The 19673-nt window shown below is 44.2% G+C and overlaps 1 protein-coding gene across 9 annotated transcripts in view; it reads left to right on the top strand.

The window, feature by feature from the left end:
• Positions 1 to 19673, top strand: part of PLCE1 (phospholipase C epsilon 1) — a 327095-nt gene that overhangs the window by 171899 nt on the left and 135523 nt on the right. For all 9 annotated transcript variants that reach the window (XM_056530229.1, XM_056530227.1, XM_056530230.1 and 6 more), the window contains exon 4: positions 5543 to 5859. In XM_056530229.1, the coding sequence (XP_056386204.1) occupies positions 5543 to 5859 (317 nt within the window). The remainder of the gene's footprint in view (positions 1 to 5542; positions 5860 to 19673) is intronic.

Genomic DNA, 19673 nt, shown 5'->3' with positions numbered 1-19673 from the left:
CCACTCGCATTGACATGCGTTTTTCCGAAAGGCGTCAGGAACTCCGCCAAGATATGGACTCTGTTCGCACGAGGCGTTTCTCCTCCTCGGCTCCTCTCTCCTCTGGTCCCCTGCAATCTGTTCCTGTGCCTCCCGCCGTGGAGGCTATGCAGGTCGACCGGTCTCGCCTGACACCTCAAGAGAGGACACGACGCCGTATGGAGAACCTCTGCCTGTACTGTGCTAGTACCGAACACTTCCTAAGAGATTGTCCTATCCGTCCTCCCCGCCTGGAAAGACGTACGCTGACTCCGCACAAAGGTGAGACAGTCCTTGATGTCTACTCTGCTTCTCCACGTCTTACTGTGCCTGTGCGGATGTCTGCCTCTGCCTTCTCCTTCTCTACAGTGGCCTTCTTGGACTCAGGATCTGCAGGAAATTTTATTTTGGCCTCTCTCGTCAACAGGTTCAACATCCCGGTGACCAGTCTCGCCAGACCCCTCTACATCAATTGTGTAAATAATGAAAGATTGGACTGTACCATACGTTTCCGCACGGAGCCCCTTCTTATGAGCATCGGATCTCATCATGAGAGGATTGAACTTTTGGTCCTCCCCAATTGCACCTCGGAAATTCTCCTTGGACTTCCCTGGCTTCAACTTCATTCCCCTACCCTGGATTGGTCCACTGGGGAGATCAAGAGTTGGGGGTCCTCTTGTTCCAAGAACTGTCTAAAACCGGTTCCCAGTAACCCTTGCCGTAACTCTGTGGTTCCTCCAGTAACCGGTCTCCCTAAGGCCTATATGGACTTCGCGGATGTTTTCTGCAAAAAACAAGCTGAGACTCTACCTCCTCACAGGCCTTATGATTGCCCTATCGACCTCCTCCCGGGCACTACTCCACCCCGGGGCAGAATTTATCCTCTCTCTGCCCCAGAGACTCTTGCCATGTCCGAATACGTCCAGGAGAATCTAAAAAAGGGCTTTATCCGTAAATCCTCCTCTCCTGCCGGAGCCGGATTTTTCTTTGTGTCCAAAAAGGATGGCTCCCTACGTCCTTGCATTGACTACCGCGGTCTTAATAAAATCACGGTTAAGAACCGCTACCCCTTACCCCTCATCTCTGAACTCTTTGATCGCCTCCAAGGTGCCCACATCTTCACTAAATTGGACTTAAGAGGCGCCTATAACCTCATCCGCATCAGAGAGGGGGACGAGTGGAAAACGGCATTTAACACCAGAGATGGACACTTTGAGTATCTGGTCATGCCCTTTGGACTGTGCAACGCCCCTGCCGTCTTCCAAGACTTTGTCAATGAAATTTTTCGTGATCTGTTATACTCCTGTGTTGTTGTATATCTGGACGATATCCTAATTTTTTCTGCCAATCTAGAAGAACACCGCCAGCATGTCCGTATGGTTCTTCAGAGACTTCGTGACAACCAACTCTATGCCAAAATTGAGAAATGTCTGTTTGAATGCCAATCTCTTCCTTTTCTAGGATATTTGGTCTCTGGCCAGGGACTACAGATGGATCCAGACAAACTCTCTGCCGTCTTAGATTGGCCACGCCCCTCCGGACTCCGTGCTATCCAACGCTTTTTGGGGTTCGCCAATTATTACAGGCAATTTATTCCACATTTTTCTACCATTGTGGCTCCTATCGTGGCTTTAACCAAAAAAAATGCTGATCCCAAGTCCTGGCCTCCTCAAGCAGAAGACGCCTTTAAACGACTCAAGTCTGCCTTTTCTTCGGCTCCCGTCCTCTCCAGACCTGACCCTTCCAAACCCTTCCTATTGGAGGTTGATGCCTCCTCAGTGGGAGCTGGAGCTGTTCTTCTACAAAAAAATTCTTCCGGGCATGCTGTCACTTGTGGTTTTTTCTCTAGGACCTTCTCTCCAGCGGAGAGGAACTACTCCATCGGGGATCGAGAGCTTCTAGCCATTAAATTAGCACTTGAGGAATGGAGGCATCTGCTGGAGGGATCAAGTTCTCCTGTTATTATCTACACCGACCACAAGAACCTCTCCTACCTCCAGTCTGCCCAACGGCTGAATCCTCGCCAGGCCCGGTGGTCTCTGTTCTTTGCCCGATTTAATTTTGAGATTCACTTTCGTCCTGCCGATAAGAACATTAGGGCCGATGCTCTCTCTCGTTCCTCGGATGCCTCAGAAGTTGAACTCTCTCCGCAACACATCATTCCACCTGACTGCCTGATCTCCACTTCTCCTGCCTCCATCAGGCAGACTCCTCCAGGAAAGACCTTTGTTTCTCCTCGCCAACGCCTCGGAATCCTCAAATGGGGTCACTCCTCCCATCTCGCAGGTCATGCGGGTATCAAGAAATCTGTGCAACTCATCTCCCGCTTCTATTGGTGGCCGACTCTGGAGACGGATGTTGTGGACTTTGTGCGAGCCTGCACTATCTGTGCCCGGGATAAGACTCCTCGCCAGAAGCCCGCTGGTTTTCTTCATCCTCTGCCTGTCCCCGAACAGCCTTGGTCTCTGATTGGTATGGATTTTATTACTGATTTACCCCCTTCCCGTGGCAACACTGTTATTTGGGTGGTCGTTGATCGATTCTCCAAAATGGCACATTTCATCCCTCTTCCTGGTCTTCCTTCTGCGCCTCAGTTGGCTAAACAATTTTTTGTACACATTTTTCGTCTTCACGGATTGCCTACGCAGATTGTCTCGGATAGAGGCGTCCAATTCGTGTCTAAATTCTGGAGGGCTCTCTGTAAACAACTCAAGATTAAATTAAATTTTTCTTCTGCATATCATCCCCAGTCCAATGGACAAGTAGAAAGGATTAACCAGATCTTGGGTGATTATTTGCGACATTTTGTTTCCTCCCGCCAGGATGACTGGGCAGATCTCCTCCCATGGGCCGAATTCTCGTATAACTTCAGGGTCTCTGAGTCTTCCTCCAAATCCCCATTTTTTGTGGTGTACGGCCGTCACCCTCTTCCCCCCCTCCCTACTCCCTTGCCCTCTGGTCTGCCCGCTGTGGATGAAATTTCTCGTGACCTTTCCATCATATGGAGAGAGACCCAAAATTCTCTCTTACAGGCTTCATCACGCATGAAGAAGTTCGCGGATAAGAAAAGAAGAGCTCCCCCCGTTTTTTCCCCTGGAGACAAGGTATGGCTCTCCGCTAAATATGTCCGCTTCCGTGTCCCTAGCTACAAGTTGGGACCATGCTATCTTGGTCCTTTCAAAATTTTGTGTCAAATTAATCCTGTCTCTTATAAACTTCTTCTTCCTCCCTCTCTTCGTATCCCTAATGCCTTTCACGTCTCTCTTCTCAAACCACTCATCCTCAACCGTTTTTCTCCCAAGTCTGTTCCTCCCACTCCTGTTTCCGGCTCCTCGGACATCTTCTCGGTCAAAGAAATTTTAGCTGCCAAAAAGGTCAGAGGGAGAAATTTTTTTTTAGTGGACTGGGAGGGTTGTGGTCCTGAAGAGAGATCCTGGGAACCTGAGGACAACATCCTAGACAAAAGTCTGCTCCTCAGGTTCTCAGGCTCTAAGAAGAGGGGGAGACCCAAGGGGGGGGGTACTGTTACGCCGAGCGCTCCGGGTCCCCGCTCCTCCCCGGAGCGCTCGCTTCACTCTCCCCGCGGCAGCGCTCCGGTCACGTCCTCTGACCCGGGGCGCTGCGATTCCGCTGCCAGCCGGGATGCGATTCGCGATGCGGGTAGCGCCCGCTCGCGATGCGCACCCCGGCTCCCCTACCTGACTCGCTCTCCGTCTGTTCTGTCCCGGCGCGCGCGGCCCCGCTCCCTAGGGCGCGCGCGCGCCGGGTCTCTGCGATTTAAAGGGCCACTGCGCCGCTGATTGGCGCAGTGGTTCCAATTAGTGTTTACACCTGTGCACTTCCCTATATCACCTCACTTCCCCTTCACTCCCTCGCCGGATCTTGTTGCCTTAGTGCCAGTGAAAGCGTTCCTTGTGTGTTCCTTGCCTGTGTTTCCAGACCTTCTGCCGTTGCCCCTGACTACGATCCTTGCTGCCTGCCCCGACCTTCTGCTACGTCCGACCTTGCTTTTGCCTACTCCCTTGTACCGCGCCTATCTTCAGCAGCCAGAGAGGTGAGCCGTTGCTAGTGGATACGACCTGGTCACTACCGCCGCAGCAAGACCATCCCGCTTTGCGGCGGGCTCTGGTGAAAACCAGTAGTGGCTTAGAACCGGTCCACTAGCACGGTCCACGCCAATCCCTCTCTGGCACAGAGGATCCACTACCTGCCAGCCGGCATCGTGACAGTGTACTTGACAGTGTGTTCACATGTTCAGGTTTTTAGTGGCAATTTCTTTATGCAAAGCCAGGAATGGATTGGAAAAGTCTATGAGGGGGATCTATCAAAACCTGTGCAGAAGAACAGCATGATTATCTAAGGCATCATTGGTGCCAGATAGTCAATGTCCCTGTAACCTATTTGTGTGGTCCTCTTTTTCCTGTAGCAGATTGGCTCCCGGTAGCATGTCAATATGTCAAGGGACCCTACCTAAGATCATTACTTGGCAAAGTTTTCCTATAGACAGGATTCATGCTATAAACCGTTTAATGTAATGCTCATGCGGTTGGGAACCAGGAAAGATTTTGGTGGCATAAGCAGCAATACCCTTTTAATAATACACCTATCTCTCAGCAGGATTCCAGTTATACACATAAGATGTTATTTAACCTTTCATGATGTGATGTGATGAATTATAAGAAGGAAAAATGGTTTGGGTTGGAGGCGGAGGATATACATAATCAATGTGCAAAAAGATTCAAGGCTATATAAGAAAAAGAGCAGAATGCTTTATAGGATAATATGTCATACAATTGTGGTGTGTAGTTTACAGGGCAAGGTATTCCCTGTAGGTACTGTATTCGCCTTTATGTGTTGTGTAAAAGAAACAACATGTTTTAGCGCCTGTATGTCATGGGGGAAGAGGCATGTAGGTGGGTGCAGGTGATAGTATTGTCTGCATCAAGTGCTACCAGAGGAGGTCTTTGGAGAAGAATCCTGGAATCATCTTCATGTGATGGAACCAGAACTCTATGTCTGGTAAAGGTTAAATCTAATTTGTTTTAACTTGCAAAATATTACGTATTTTGAGGCAGCTTGCCTCTTCATCAGATACATGAGATGACAGTTTATAATACCTGCAGTCTTATGTAAATCCCAAAAAAATGTGGAGAGACAAAAAGAGAAGGAGCAGTGATCAATGCATGAGAAAGACTATAGTAACACAATAAAAAAATTGACATAAAAAATTTAATGTGTAAGCTTTAGACTTTATAACTTTTTAGTGTCTGCGGGAAAATTTGGGAAAAAATCATTGGTATGTGCTTTTAATAAACATTAAAACATTCACATGTACGCGGATTTGATGCGAAAGATTTCAGTGTAAACTAAATGAGCACAGCTTCTTATCTTCAGTTACAAATCCTGTGCATCAAATCTGTGCAGGATACTGTATGTGTGAACGTATAATAAAAGTTCTAGTGATGCCTATTTGTATAGTATTGTACAGCACAAGCTCTCTAACTTAAATTGTGTTTCATTTTAGAACGTCAGCCGTGTTCCACAATGGCAGCATTGAATCCCCAGACAGCTAGTTCAGTTGGACTGAGCAAAGAGTTGGTGGACCTTCAACATCTCATTCAGTTCCCAGAAGAGATTGCAAGCATTCTTACAGAGCAAGAACAGGAAATATATCGGAAAGTGTTGCCCATTGATTACCTCTGCTTCTTGACCAAAGACCTTGGAGGTTCTGAATATGTCACCAACTTTCCAGACATTAAAACAACTTTGTCAGCATCTCTGTTGGAGATGAAGAATGGAGAACATAATACTGTAGAAGGGCTTGTGGCAAGATTCAATGAGGTACATCTTTAATTCACTTTCTAACGTCTTTAGTAATTGCATCTAACAAACAATTTTCATTATAGAAGTTTCGTTGATAAAGCGTTGCTGTCATCTAAAAAAAAATTAACCTGTCACATAGAAATTTTAAAAGTTTATTCTAAGTATCAGTGCCTAGATGCCCACAGATCTCTAGATAAAGCTGGTTTGATTCACTGCAGGATATTGGTTTCTTAGGCTTCTAATAGAGAGGCTAGTCAAGGAGTGAAGCCCACAGCTGCACACTTCTCCTGGCTGGTGGCTCCTAGAAATCGGTGGGGGCTCAGCACTGAGACCCCGACTGATCAAAGCTTATGACTTGTCTGTGTGACATGTGAAAGTTATTTTTAAATGACAGTAACACTTTTATCTGTCCATATACATACAATGAAAGTCGGCCAAAATGTGTTATTTTGGGTGAAAACTGTTTGTGAATTATTCGAGAACTGTCATGACTACTATCTGCTAAAATCATGATCGGTAAGGTTGGATTTTTTTTATTTCATACATGCATGGCTGATCATGTGTGACTTTATGCTAGCCGTTGTTGTTGAATCAAGCATATTAATAGCCAGATTATTTGTACATTTGATCACTCTCATTTTGGCAGATCAGTATTACATCGGTATGGCAGGCTTTTGTCAGCATGACTGTATGTTCCTGCTGAGACAGTAAATGAAATGGTGTATTCTCTGTAGACAGTAGCTCTGGCTAAGGCTCTGTTCACATTTGCAGTGTCATTTCCATTTACTTTTCCATCATAGAAGCATATCAGAAATATTGATGGAGTGTCATATGCTTTGCAGGATGAACACCGATGATCCCTGTTAGATTCCCATAGCTTTAAGGGGTACTCCAGAGGAAAATAATTCAAATCAACTGGTGCCAGTAAGTTATACAGATTTGTAAATTACTTCTATTTTAAAATATTAAGCCTTTCAGTAATAATCAGCTGCTGTATGATACAGATGAAATTTTGTATTTCTTCCCAGTCTGACCACAGTGCTCTCTGCTGACACCTCTGTCCGTGTCAGGAACTGTCCAGAGCAGGAGAAGTTTCCTAAGGGGATTTTCTCCTACTCTGGACAGTTCCTGACATGGACAGAGGTGTCAGCAGAGAGTACTGTGATCAGACTGGAAAGAACTACACAACTTCCTTTGTCGTATACAGCAGCTGATAATTATTGGAAGGCTAGGATTTTTAAATAGAAGTCATTTACTAATCTGTATAACTTGACACCAGCTGATTTGAAAATGTTTGTTTTCCACCGGCGTACCCTTTTAAAATGGGGTCTGTCAAATTCCATCATTTTGATTGCAAAAACTTTCTGCATACTGCACCATTCTTCCATTCATATGTAATAGAATCTGACACTGAGGATCTGAACAATGGCCCGAATGCAGATGTGAACATGTTATTAACTGAATCCATGTCGCTGTGATCTGATGGCCTTCACTGTCTTTAATGGGGTCTATGAATTATTTTCTTGCAGCCAAAAATACTGGTAAACTCATTGGTACCCTTTATAGAGATTTATAGCGCAAGTATGAAAAAGAATTAGTGTGTGTTTACTGCTTGTTAGAAAAAAAAACAGCTCTTTGTTGTGTTGTATGATGGAGTATTTACACATTGAATCAGTGGGAGAAAAGCCACAATAATTAGAGTAAACTCTCAGATATATGAAGTGTGTGTGTGTTTTGCCATCCATATGAACATATTAGCAAAGTTCCTCATCATTATATTTAGGTTATATCAAGATGTAAATGGTAAAATAGTGCTTAAAGGGGTATACCGTGGAAAACTTTTTTTTTTTTTTTTAATCAACTGGTGCCAGCGAGTTAATTACATTTGTAAATTACTTCTATTAAAAAATCTTATTACTTCCAGTACTTATTAGCTGCTGAATACTACAGAGGAAATGGTGTACTTTTTGGAACACAGAGCTCTCTGCTGACATCATGACCACAGTGCTCTCTGCTGATATCTCTGTCCATTTTAGGAACTGTCCAGAGCAACATATGTTTGCTATGGGGATTTTCTCCTACTCTGGACAGTTCTTAAAATGGACAGAGATGTCAGCAGAGAGCACTGTGGTCATGATGTCAGCAGAGAGCTCTGTGTTCCAAAAAGAAAACCATTTCCTCTGTAGTATTCAGCAGCTAATAAGTACTGGAAGGATTAAGACTTTTTAATAGAAGTAATTTACAAATCTGTTGATTTAAGAAAAAGAAAAAAAGTTTTCCACAGGAGTACCCCTTTAAACATTAACCTAGCTTTATTTTTTGTCTGGGATGTTCTGATCTGTTGTCATTTCTTGTTCTGATCCTAGCATTACATCATCTATGGACAGTTTTCTTTACTGTAAGAGATTCCTTTGTTTGGGACATGCTGTTTTGCGCAAAGGCACCAGCAGCAGGTGATAGTTGGCAGTTTTCGGGGCAGACTGGCTGTTTTTGTGTGTGGTCTTCACCAAACGCCCTCCAATCTTAACTGTGCATAATTAGATTGGCTACATTTTAGTTATTGCAAGTGTTAGGAGAACACACAGACGTTTGCCACCTGTGAATATGGGCAAGTAAGCCTAAATTGATGACTTCATTATATATGACACATCTGCACTGTATCGGCTTAGAAGTAAATGCATTCCATGGTATGTGGGATTTGTTGGCAAAAAATGTGATTACATTATCCTTCTACATTGACCTAGAACATCTGAAACGATTCACAAATACATGTAATATACAGTAAATAGGTCCCCATAATCTGGTGTATTTAGCAGTGCTCTTTATCTGGCTATCTTTCTTGTAACTAGAAGCTGATGCAGGTATCAGTTACCTTTTTGTGCAAAATTAGGTTTCAGGCTTTGTCGCCAGCAAATAATGTACATACAGCAAGAAGCAAATCATAACATCATAATAAGTGACCCTACCCATTGATCTCTTTATAATAATTTAAAAGGTGTGGGAATGCTAGGCTTGGGGGGTGTAAATATGAGGCTAAGGGGGGCGTGAGTCTAGCATTCACACCCCATTTTGAAATTAAAGGGTGCCTCTCATCAAATAAACTTTTGATATATTTTAGATTAATGAATGTTGAATAACTTTCCAATAGCATGTTAATGAAAAATATGCTTCTTTCTATTGTTTTTTTCCCGATCAGTCCTGTCAGCAAGCATTTCTGACTCATGCTGGAGTCCTAAACACTCAGAGCTGCTAGTATGCTTTGTTCACAGCCAAACAGGCTGTGAACAAAGCAGGCTGGCAGCTCTGAGTGTTCTCCTTTGTGAACAAAGCAGACTGGCAGCTCGTAGTGTTTAGGACTCCAGCATGAGTCTGAAATGCTTGCTGCCAGGACTGGTAGGGAGACCCCTAGTAGTCATTTCTTCAAAGTGGAAAATTAAATAGAAAGAAGCATATTTTTTAATAACATGCAATTGTAAAGTTATTCTGCATACATTAATCTATAACATATCAAAAGTTTTTTTGATGAGAGGTACCCTTTAACCCCTTAAGGACCAGGCCATGTTACACCATAGGACCAGTGCGTTTTTTGAACATCTGACCACTGTCACTTTAAACATTAATAACTCTGGAATGCTTTTGATTCTTTTGAATGCTATGATTCTGATTCCGAGATTGTTTTTTCGTGACATATTCTACTTTATGTTATTGGTAAAATTCTGTCGATACTTGCATTGTTTCTTAGTGAAAATTTTTCAAAATTTGCTGAAAAAATTGAAAATTTTGCATTTTTCTAACTTTAAAGCTCTCTACTTGTAAGGAAAATGGATATTCCAAATAAAAAAAAAATGTATTCACAAATACAATATGTCTACTTTATGTTTGCATCATAAAATTGACGTGTTTTTACTTTTGGGGACATCAGAGGGCTTCAAAGTTCAGCAGCAATTTTCCAATTTTTCACAAAATTTTCAAACTCACTATTTTTCAGGGACCAGTTCAGGTTTGAAGTGGATTTGAAGGGTCTTCATATTAGAAATACCCCACAGATGACCCCATTATAAAAACTGCACCCCCCCAAAGTATTCAAAATCAGCGTTTTAACCCTTTAGGTGTTTCACAGGAATAGCAGCAAAGTGAAGGAGAAAATTCACCATCTTCATTTTTTACACTCGCATGTTCTTGTAGACCCAATTTTTGAATTTTTACAAGGGGTAAAAAGAGAAAATGTATACTTATATTTGTAGCCCAATTTCTCTCGAGTAAGGACATACCTCATATGTCCATGAAAAGTGTTCGGCGGGCGCAGTAGAGGGCTCAGAAGCGAAGGAGCGACAAGGGGATTTTGGAGAGTACGTTTTTCTGAAATGGTTTTTGGGGGGCATGTTGCATTTAGGAAGCCCCTATGGTACCAGAACAGCAAAAAATCCACACATGGCATACCATTTTGGAAACTAGACCCCTTGGGGAACGTAACAAGGGGTAAAGTGAGCCTTATTACCCCACAGGTGTTTCACGACTTTTGCATATGTAAAAAAAAAAAAAAAAATTCACTAAAATGTGTGTTTCCCCCCAAATTTCACATTTTTGCAAGGGTGAATAGCAGAAAATACCCCCCCAAATTTGTAACCCCATCTCTTCTGAGTATGAAGGTACCCCATAAGTGGACCTGAAGTGCACTACGGGCGAACTACAATGCTCAGAAGAGAAGGAGTCATATTTGGCTTTTGGAGAGCAAATTTTGGTCAGGGGGCATGTCGCATTTAGGAAGCCCCTATGGTGCCACAACAGCAAAAAACCCTCACATGGCATACCATTTGGGAAACTAGACCCCTTGAGGAACGTAACAAGGAATAAAGTGAGCCTTAATACCCCACAGGGGTTTCACGACTTTTGCATATGTAAAAAAATATATATATTTTTTCACTAAAATGTGTGTTTCCCCCCAAATTTCACATTTTTACAAGAATTAATAGCAGAAAATACCCCCCAAAATTTGTAACCCCATCTCTTCTGAGTATGAAGGTACGCCATAAGTGGACCTGAAGTGCACTACGGGCGAACTACAATGCTCAGAAGAGAAGGAGTCATATTTGGTTTTTGGAGAGCAAATTTTGCTCGGGGGGCATGTCGCATTTAGGAAGCCCCTATGGTGCCAGGACAGCAAAATAACCCCAACATGGCATACCATTTTAGAAACTAGACCCCTTGAGGAATGTAACAAGGGGTACAGTGAGCATTTACCCCCCACTGGTGTCTGTCAGAACTTTGGAACAGTGGGCCGTACAAAATTTTTAATTTGCACAGCCCACTGTTCCAAAGATCTGTCAGACACCAGTGGGGTGTAAATTCTCACTGCACCCCTCATTACATTCCGTGAGTGGTGTAGTTTCCGAAATGGGGTCACATGTGGGGGGGGGGGTTTTGCGTTTGTCAAAACCGCTGTAACAATCAGCCACCACTGTGCAAATCACCTCAAATGTACATGGTGCACTCTCCCTTCTGGGCCTTGTTGTGCGCCCCCAGAGAACATTGCTCCCACTTATGGGGTATCTCCGTAGTCGGGAGAAATTGTATTACAAATTTTGTGGGGCGTTTTCCCCTTTTACCTCTTGTTAAAATGAACAGTATAGGGCAACACCAGCGTGTTAGTGTAAAAATTTAGACCCCAACTTCACCTTTTCATAAGGGGTTAAAGGAGAAAAAGTACCCCAAAATTTGTAACACAATTTCTCCCGAGTACGGTGAGACCCCATATGTGACCCTAAACTGTTGCCTTGAAATACGACAGGGCTCCAAAGTAAGAGCGCCATGCGCATTTGAGGCCTGAATTAGGGATTTGCATAGGGGTGGACATAGGGGTATTCTACGCCAGTGATTCCCAAACAGGGTGCCTCCAGCTGTTGCAAAACTCCCAGCATGCTTGGACAGTCAACGGCTGTCCGGCAATACTGGGAGTTGTTGTTTTGCAACAGCTGGAGGCTCCATTTTGGAAACAGTGGCGTACCAGATGTTTTTCATTTTTATTGGGGAGGGGAGGGGGGCTGTGTAGGGGTATGTGTATATGTAGTGTTTTTTACTTTTTATTTTATTTTGTGTTAGTGTAGTGTAGTGTTTTTAGGGTACAGTCACACGGGCGGGGGATTACAGCGAGTTCCCGCTGCGAGTTTGAGCTGCCGCGCAAAATTTCCTGCATCGCAAACTTGCAGCCTGATACTCACTGTAAGCCCCCTGCCCATGTGAATGTACCCTGTACATTCACAGGGGGGGGGGACCTCCAGCTGTTACAAAACTACAACTCCCAGCATGCACAGTTGATCAGTGCATGCTGGTAGTTTTAGTTTTGCAACAGCCGGCGGCACACGGTTGGGAATGTTTCCCAACCAGTGTGCCTCCAGTTGTTGCAAAACCACAACTCCCAGCATTCTCAGGCATGCTGGGAGTAGTAGTTCGGCAACATCTTTAGAGCCAGATGTTGCCGAACTACAACTCCCAGCATGCTGGGAGTTGTAGTTTTGCAACATCTGGAGGACTACAGTTTGCAGACCACTAATACAGTGGTTCCCAATCTGTGCCCTTCCAGATGTTGCAAAACTACAACTCCCAGTATGCCCAAACTGTCCAGGCATGCTGGGAGTTGTAGTTCTGCAACATCTGAAGGGCCAGATGTTACAGAACTACAACTCCCAGCATGCCTGGACAGTAAGGGCATGCTGAGGATGTGTAGTTTTGCAACATCTGGAAGGGCACGGTGGTCTCCAAACTGTGGACCTCCAGATGTTGCAAAACTGCAACTCCCAGCATGCCCAGACGCCAAGGGCTGTCTGGGCATGCTGGGAGTTGTAGTTTACAGGGTCCCATTACAGCAATGCATGTCGCTTTACGGCGACGTGCATTGCTGTAAAGGGCCCGACCGCGGCTGAAGATCTACTCACCTGTCGCCGCCGCCGCCATCTTCCTCGCCGGGATCCGGGTCTTCAGGGACGAGGTACCGGGGCTGGTCCCCAGCACTCCCCCGTCCCCCGCCGCGTCCTCCGGTCTTCCTCCTGTCCTCTCCGGACTTCAAGGGGCCGGGCAGGACGGGAGGAAGCAACCGCCCCCCCCTTTGCGATTGATCGGTTAGTTAACCGACGGATCACAGGGGATCGGAGGAGGTGGCAGGCTTGCCACCTCGCTCCTATTCTTTAGCATGATCCTGGCTGGCTGTGACAGCCGGGATCATGCGAAATTACCGGGCGGTCGGGTCCCAGAGACCCGATCAGCCCGGTATCGCCGCAGATCCCAAGGGCGATTTCCCTTGCGATTTGCGGCGATCGCCGACATGGGGGGCCTACATGGCCCCCCTCGGCGTTTGCCCTGGATGCCTGCTGAAGCATTTCAGCAGGCATCTGGTTCCGATCTCTGCCCGGCGAGCGGCAGAGACCGGAAATACAACAGGACGTTCTCTAACGTCCTTGGGCATTAAAGCCCAGGTAGCGGGGACGTTAGAGAACGTCCTATGTCCTTAACAGGTTAAATTCCCACCCATTCCCCTATTTAGGAAAAAGTGCATATAGCCAACCAAACATTAAAGGGGTACTACGCTGCTCAGCTATTTGGAACAAATTTGTTCCGAACGCTGGAGCCGGCGCCGGGAGCTTGTGACGCCATAGCTCTGCCCCTTGTGACGTCACACTCCGCTCCCTCAATGCAAGTCAAGACTTGCATTGAGGGGACGGGATGTGACATCATGAGGGGCGGGGCTATGACATCATGAGCTCCCGGCGCCGGCTCCAGTGTTTGGAACAGTTTGTTCCAAATGCTGAGCAGCGGAGTACCCCTTTAAAATCACTATATACTGGCAACAAAATTTTTAAAAATTATGGAATTCTCCAGGTTATTAAAAGCTTTGCCCATGGCTAGGAATGGTGATAAGACCAGGACAGGCTTTGTTTACTTGGCTGCATCTTTTTACTCATGTACCAGCTCTCTACTCTGACTATTGATGATGATCCTGAATGGGGCAGCTCTCTGTTATAACAATATACGCTAATCGGACATGCACCCTTCAGTACAAAACTCCTTCAACATAGCATAGACCATGCTGTAACCAGTGGTGAAAGAGCAACTGTTAAAGCGCAACTGTCGTGAAATTTTGATGCAATAACCTGCACACAGCCTTTGTACTGTGTACAGGTTGTGTGTATAACAATATTTTTACCTAATATTTGTAGGCTTTCATGACTGCAAAAAATGCTTTTATTCAAAGCCACTGATGGTCGGATAGGCATGGCGTGAGGAACGCGATGCCCCGCCGCCGCAACGCCCACCCCCACGCCTACCCTGTATGTCAGCGCTGGGACCGCTGTGTGATTGACACACAGGTCCCAGCGCATGCGCCCCCTTCAGCTAATCTAACCTGCGTGCCGCTGTGTCATCCAGCAAGTGCTCGCTCCCGCTGCCGTCCTCCTCCTCAGTGCGCCTGCGCAGAGCAGCACGCAATCAGGTTAGTTCTCGATACTAGGTGCAGAGAGGAAGCGCGCCTAGCACTGCGCCGGTGCACTGAGGAGGAAGACAGTGGCGGGAGTGAATGCTTGCTGGATGACACACAGGTTAGATTAGCTGAAGGGCGCATCCGCTGGGACCTGTGTGTCAATCACACAGCCGTCCCAGCGCTGACATATAGGGTAGTCGTGGCGGTGGTGGGGCATCGCGTACCTCGCGCCACGCCTATCCGACCGTCAGTGGCTTTGAATAAAAGCTTTGAATGAAAGCCTGCAAATTTCAGGTTAAAATATTGCTATACCCACCACCTGCACACAGTACCAGGCTGTGTGCCGGTTATTGCACCAACATTTCATGGCAGTTGCGCTTTAAGACGTATGTCATAGAGGAATATCCCCTAAGCATCCTCCTCAATGTACCAGAGTGGAAAGCTGCTCACAAATTCATGGCTCTTGATGTGGTAGACTAAATGTTTCCATATCAAGTGTCTTGGGTGTGCTAGCCGCATGTGATACTACACTTACCCTGAAGGGGTCGCTGCACTGAAAATATACCAATAGCGAAATCATCTTTGATGTGTTATGTAAGAAGTCAATCTCTTGGCCGAGCTGAGGTTGAACTCTATTTGACATGCACTAGTTACATTTCAGTTTTTATCTATAGCAGCTAACTTACTTAAAGGCTCAAACAAATTGTACTGAATGCAAAACATACCTTCCAATACAGTCAGTCTAATGGCAGGTTGCTATCTGAGAGTAGAGTTAGCACTATGAGAAGTATTTCCTTTGATCATGATATTTACAGAATATTTTTTTTTTCTTCCCCATCTGAAAATCATTAAAGGGGTACTCGACCCCTAGACATCTTATCCCCTATCCAAAGGATAGGGGATAAGATGTCTGATCGCGGGGGTCCTGCCGCTGGGGACCCCCGCAATATAGCATGCGGCACTCACCTGTTTCTGGTCCGAAAGCACTGGAGGGTCTTGGTCCCGACCACCGGAACGGAAGTCCGTGACATCACGACTTCGCCCTCGTGTGACGTCATGCCCCGTCCCCTCAATGCAAGTCTATGGGAGGGGGCGTGACGGCTGTCACGCCCCCTCCCATAGACTTGCATTGAGGGGACGGGGCATGACATCACACGGGGGCGGAGTCGTGACGTCACGGACTTCCGCTCCAGTGATCGGGACCCAGACCCTCCAGCGCTTCCAGCGGTGGGACCCCCGCGATCAGACATCTTATCCCCTATCCTTTGGATAGGGGATAAGATGTCTAGGGGTGGAGTACCCCTTTAAGGTGAAGATCCACAATGTGCGTTATTTTCTATCTAAAGAATTACGTGCCTATCAGTGTGCACTTCCTTTGGAAACGAATAGTGTTCCTGAATGTCCCTGTTTATAAACTTGCTGGTGAATTCTTAAACATAGAGTCATGCTTTTGTTGGCCTTAGCTAGTGAGTGCTTGATGATTTTCTGGCTATTCTAAGAAAAAAAAAGTCTCAACTGTATTTACATTGAAGGAGCCAGGGTGAATTTTGGGATGACAGAACTCAGATACATAGTTGGAGGTAGAGACATTTATTTTTTGTTGACACTAATTGTTGTAACGAGTAAGAACCAAACAAAAAAGACCAAGAAACCTTCAGCCTAATTTTTCAATGCTCGTAGGAATGTGACTATGAAAGGACACATTTTTGGCTATACATTCACACTATATATTAAGATATATATGTAATTATAGGTTATGGATGTCCAAGAGCCGACCAGAATTGTGACATTTCTATTCAGCAGCGTCGGAAACTTGTCATCTAATATAACTTTGCAGAGCTTCCTATGTTACCAGGAAAAATTGCATTTCTTGATTTTTTTTCCATACAATTTATCATGCTTAAGTTTGTTTGGCTGAAATGGAATTTCTTTTCTTTAAAATAAATTTATTATAAAATTTACACAGTCAATGTTGGATTCTAAAAGAGGTTTACAGAAACTTTTACTTTGATTAATATATGGTAGATAATTTATCTTTAAAGCATTAAAACTGTAATAAAATAAAAAATAAAAAATGCAGAAGTGTCAAATGTTTTGATTGTTTGGGGTCTCAGTGCTGACACCCCCACTGATCTCTAGATATAGTCGTGTGAACTGTGCTTCACTTTTGAGTCAGGGGATCAATGCAGAAGACGGGATTCATTATAGTCTGTGAAGCCCATTACTTGCAACAGGATGGATTTAGCGTGAAGCCAGGGAGTAGCGTGTGCGTCACATAACTACAGTGGTCCCTCAAGTTACAATATTAATTGGTTCTGGGACGACCATTGTCGTTGAAACCATTGTATGTTGAGACCAGAACTCTATGGAAACCTGGAAATTGGTTCTAAAGTCCCAAAAATAGGAAAAAGTGAGAATTAAAGAAAAATAAGTAGATAACTAATATATATATATATAAAGCAAGTCCTTACATATAAAAGTAAGAAAGATCTGTAATCACTGTCTATGTCATTGTTTTCCAAGCAGGGAGCCTCCAGCTGTTGCAAAACTACAACTCCTAGCATGCCCGGACAGCCAAAGGCTGTCTGCACATGCTGGAAGTTGTAGTTTTGCAACAGCTGGGGGCACCCTGCTTGGGAAACACTGGTCTATGTAGAGGACAGGAGCTTCTTCGGGGTCCTGTACAGTACAAACAGTGTCCTAAAAAAGTAACATGGAGCCGCCCTCACCTGGTGTCCAAAGGAGCAGCTAACCCTGGTACAGGTAAAGAGTACAGAACATGTTATACCTCTCTGTACTGTAGGGGGCACTACCAGACATCAGTCAGTGCATACGCTTCAGTAATACAGGTGTTTTACCAGTAAATTGCACATTCTGATTGGTCAGTTCTCTTGGCCATTGACAAGTTTCACAGATCTGGACTGTCTTTGTCCAGATTGTCATTGCATGTTAAGTCTGGTTTCAACTTACAACGGTCCAGAAAAGACCATTGTATGTTGAAACTATTGTATGTTGAGGCCATTGTAAGTTGAGGGATCGCTGTATATCTAGAGATCAATGGGGGGAAGATACATTTTCTACCATAGCAGCAAGTTTGAATTAATTTGCAGCACCATTAATGAGTAATAAGGTGTCTATAGAATATATATGGACTTTTTGGGTCCTCCAGAGTAATAGACACTTTTTGTAGTCACTCTATGCCCTTGCTAATAAATTATGGTCTTGAATGGGGCACTGGCATCTATAACCAATGACCTGTTGTGGGTGCACTAACTCTTTGGTGAACTGGTGCTAGAATCTGGTGACATGGGAACATTATCCAATGGTGCTCTCTCTGTTCTCTTCCAAGTTCCCGGTGTCTAAGATTTACCCATTTCTGCTATACTTTGAACTCTTTCCCCCTCCCCCCCTTATGAACAGGAACCTTAGTTACACAATTAGTCTGAATCACAGCTTCAAAATGATAGATCCATTATAAAGATTGTGTTTGAAAAACCATAGCAATACACAAAGTATATTTAACTGCTAAATATAACCAAAGTCTTATTACATAAGGCCATTACGTTCTTGAAATCTGTAGGAATAAATAGTTTTTGGTATTGTTCGTTTCTTCTCTACGAGGAAAGGATACTTTTTCATTGTAATTGGAGTTTCTGTGACTGTCTGCAACATCTCAGTACAAGCTGTACTCAAAGGATACAGCTGAATTTTCACTGCTTCTAATTATATAACGTAACCGAAGTCCATTATTTACGGTGGGCAGACAAAAACATCCTAAAATATAAGAGATGGATAATTGGATATTAAAGGGGTGCTGACATCTCTGTCCATTTTAAAGGAAATCTGTCATCAGAATCACCCGCACTAAACCTGTTACACAGTCTTGTAGTGCGGGTGATCCTGATTAAAACGCTTCTTACCTCATTAAAAACTGTGCAGCGGTTCTCCAGATATCTTCATTTTTAGTTATATGGTATTCCCAGGCTTGGGGCTCAGTGGGAGGTCCGCAGCATCAGCACCGACTCGCTTACGTCATTTTTGCCGGGCGGAGCGGCTGCCCGGCTCATGAATATTCATGGCTTCCTCATCATAGTCTTCCTCCTGGTGTAGGTCATGTGGGTAGCGCCGTGCATGCGCCATGTGTCGTACACCCGGAAGCGGCGTTCTCCTGCATTTGTTTTCTACTGGAGTACCCCTTTAACCCCTTAATGATCAAACCCGTTTTTGTTTTTGCATTTTCCTCTTCTCCTCCTCAGAGCCACAATGTTTATTTTTCCATATACATAGCCATATTAGAGCTTGTTTTTTGTACAAATAATTGTACTTTGTAATGACACCTTTCATTTTACCATACAATCTACTCAAAAACCGAAAAAAAATTATAGACTGAAAGTGAATAAAAAAGAACACAATTTTGGTTGGCCAAGTTTGTGAGGCTTTCTTCTTTTTTTTAACACAGTGCACTGTATGTTGTTTTTACTCTGTAGATCATTATAATTGCAGTGATATCCAATTTATATAGTTTTTGTTTTATTTTACTACTGTGGAAAAATTTCAACTTGTTTAATATATATATATATATATATATATATTAATGTGTATATATATATATATATATATATATATATATATATATATATATATAAATATAAAATCTGACCACTGTAACTTTCTTTTAGTTTTCCATTTACATGGTTGTCTGAGGGCTCATTTTCTTTACACTTTAGGAGACTTTTATAAGCAATTATTATTATCTTTTTATACTGATCAATGCTCTGCTGGTACAGCCTGCCTCAGGCAGACTGTATTAGCAGAATTACTATGACAGGCACAGAGACCTGGTAAAGGCCTCTGGCTGCCTTAATAACTGATAGACACCCCGCAATCACATTGCAGGGGTGCCAATCGGGCAATGTACAGGAGCACCACCTGTCATTTAGCCTTTTAAATGTGCTAACTATTGATCACAGCATTTAAATGGTTGAATAACAGACATCAGCATGATCGCTTATGGTGGTCATTGAAGCAAATGGCTGTCTATGAAGTGAGCCCAGGTGAGCCTATCCATAGAATAGGGTATAATAAGCTGATCGCTGAGGGTTCAACTGCCCACCAATCTCAATAACAGATAACAATTGTACCCCCAAATGAAGCACACTATGGCTGCAGGACCAACAATCCATTCTTTCAGTCATCTGTTTAACATATGTCGCAGTGTATATGGTAAATCGAGCCCATAAATGTGATGCACATTAAGTGTTATAAACTGTTATAAATAAGAACCCTCTTGGTTGGTAGAGAAAGGAGGGCCGGAGTAGGAGTGTTGTCTGAGAAGCTTGTCTGTTATTTAAAGGGGTACTTC

Source organism: Hyla sarda, chromosome 7 (genome assembly GCF_029499605.1).
Source record: "Hyla sarda isolate aHylSar1 chromosome 7, aHylSar1.hap1, whole genome shotgun sequence".
Lineage (NCBI taxonomy): Eukaryota > Metazoa > Chordata > Amphibia > Anura > Hylidae > Hyla > Hyla sarda.
The sequence above is the reverse complement of the archived record's forward strand: the minus strand, read 5'-3'. Positions and strand labels throughout refer to the sequence as shown.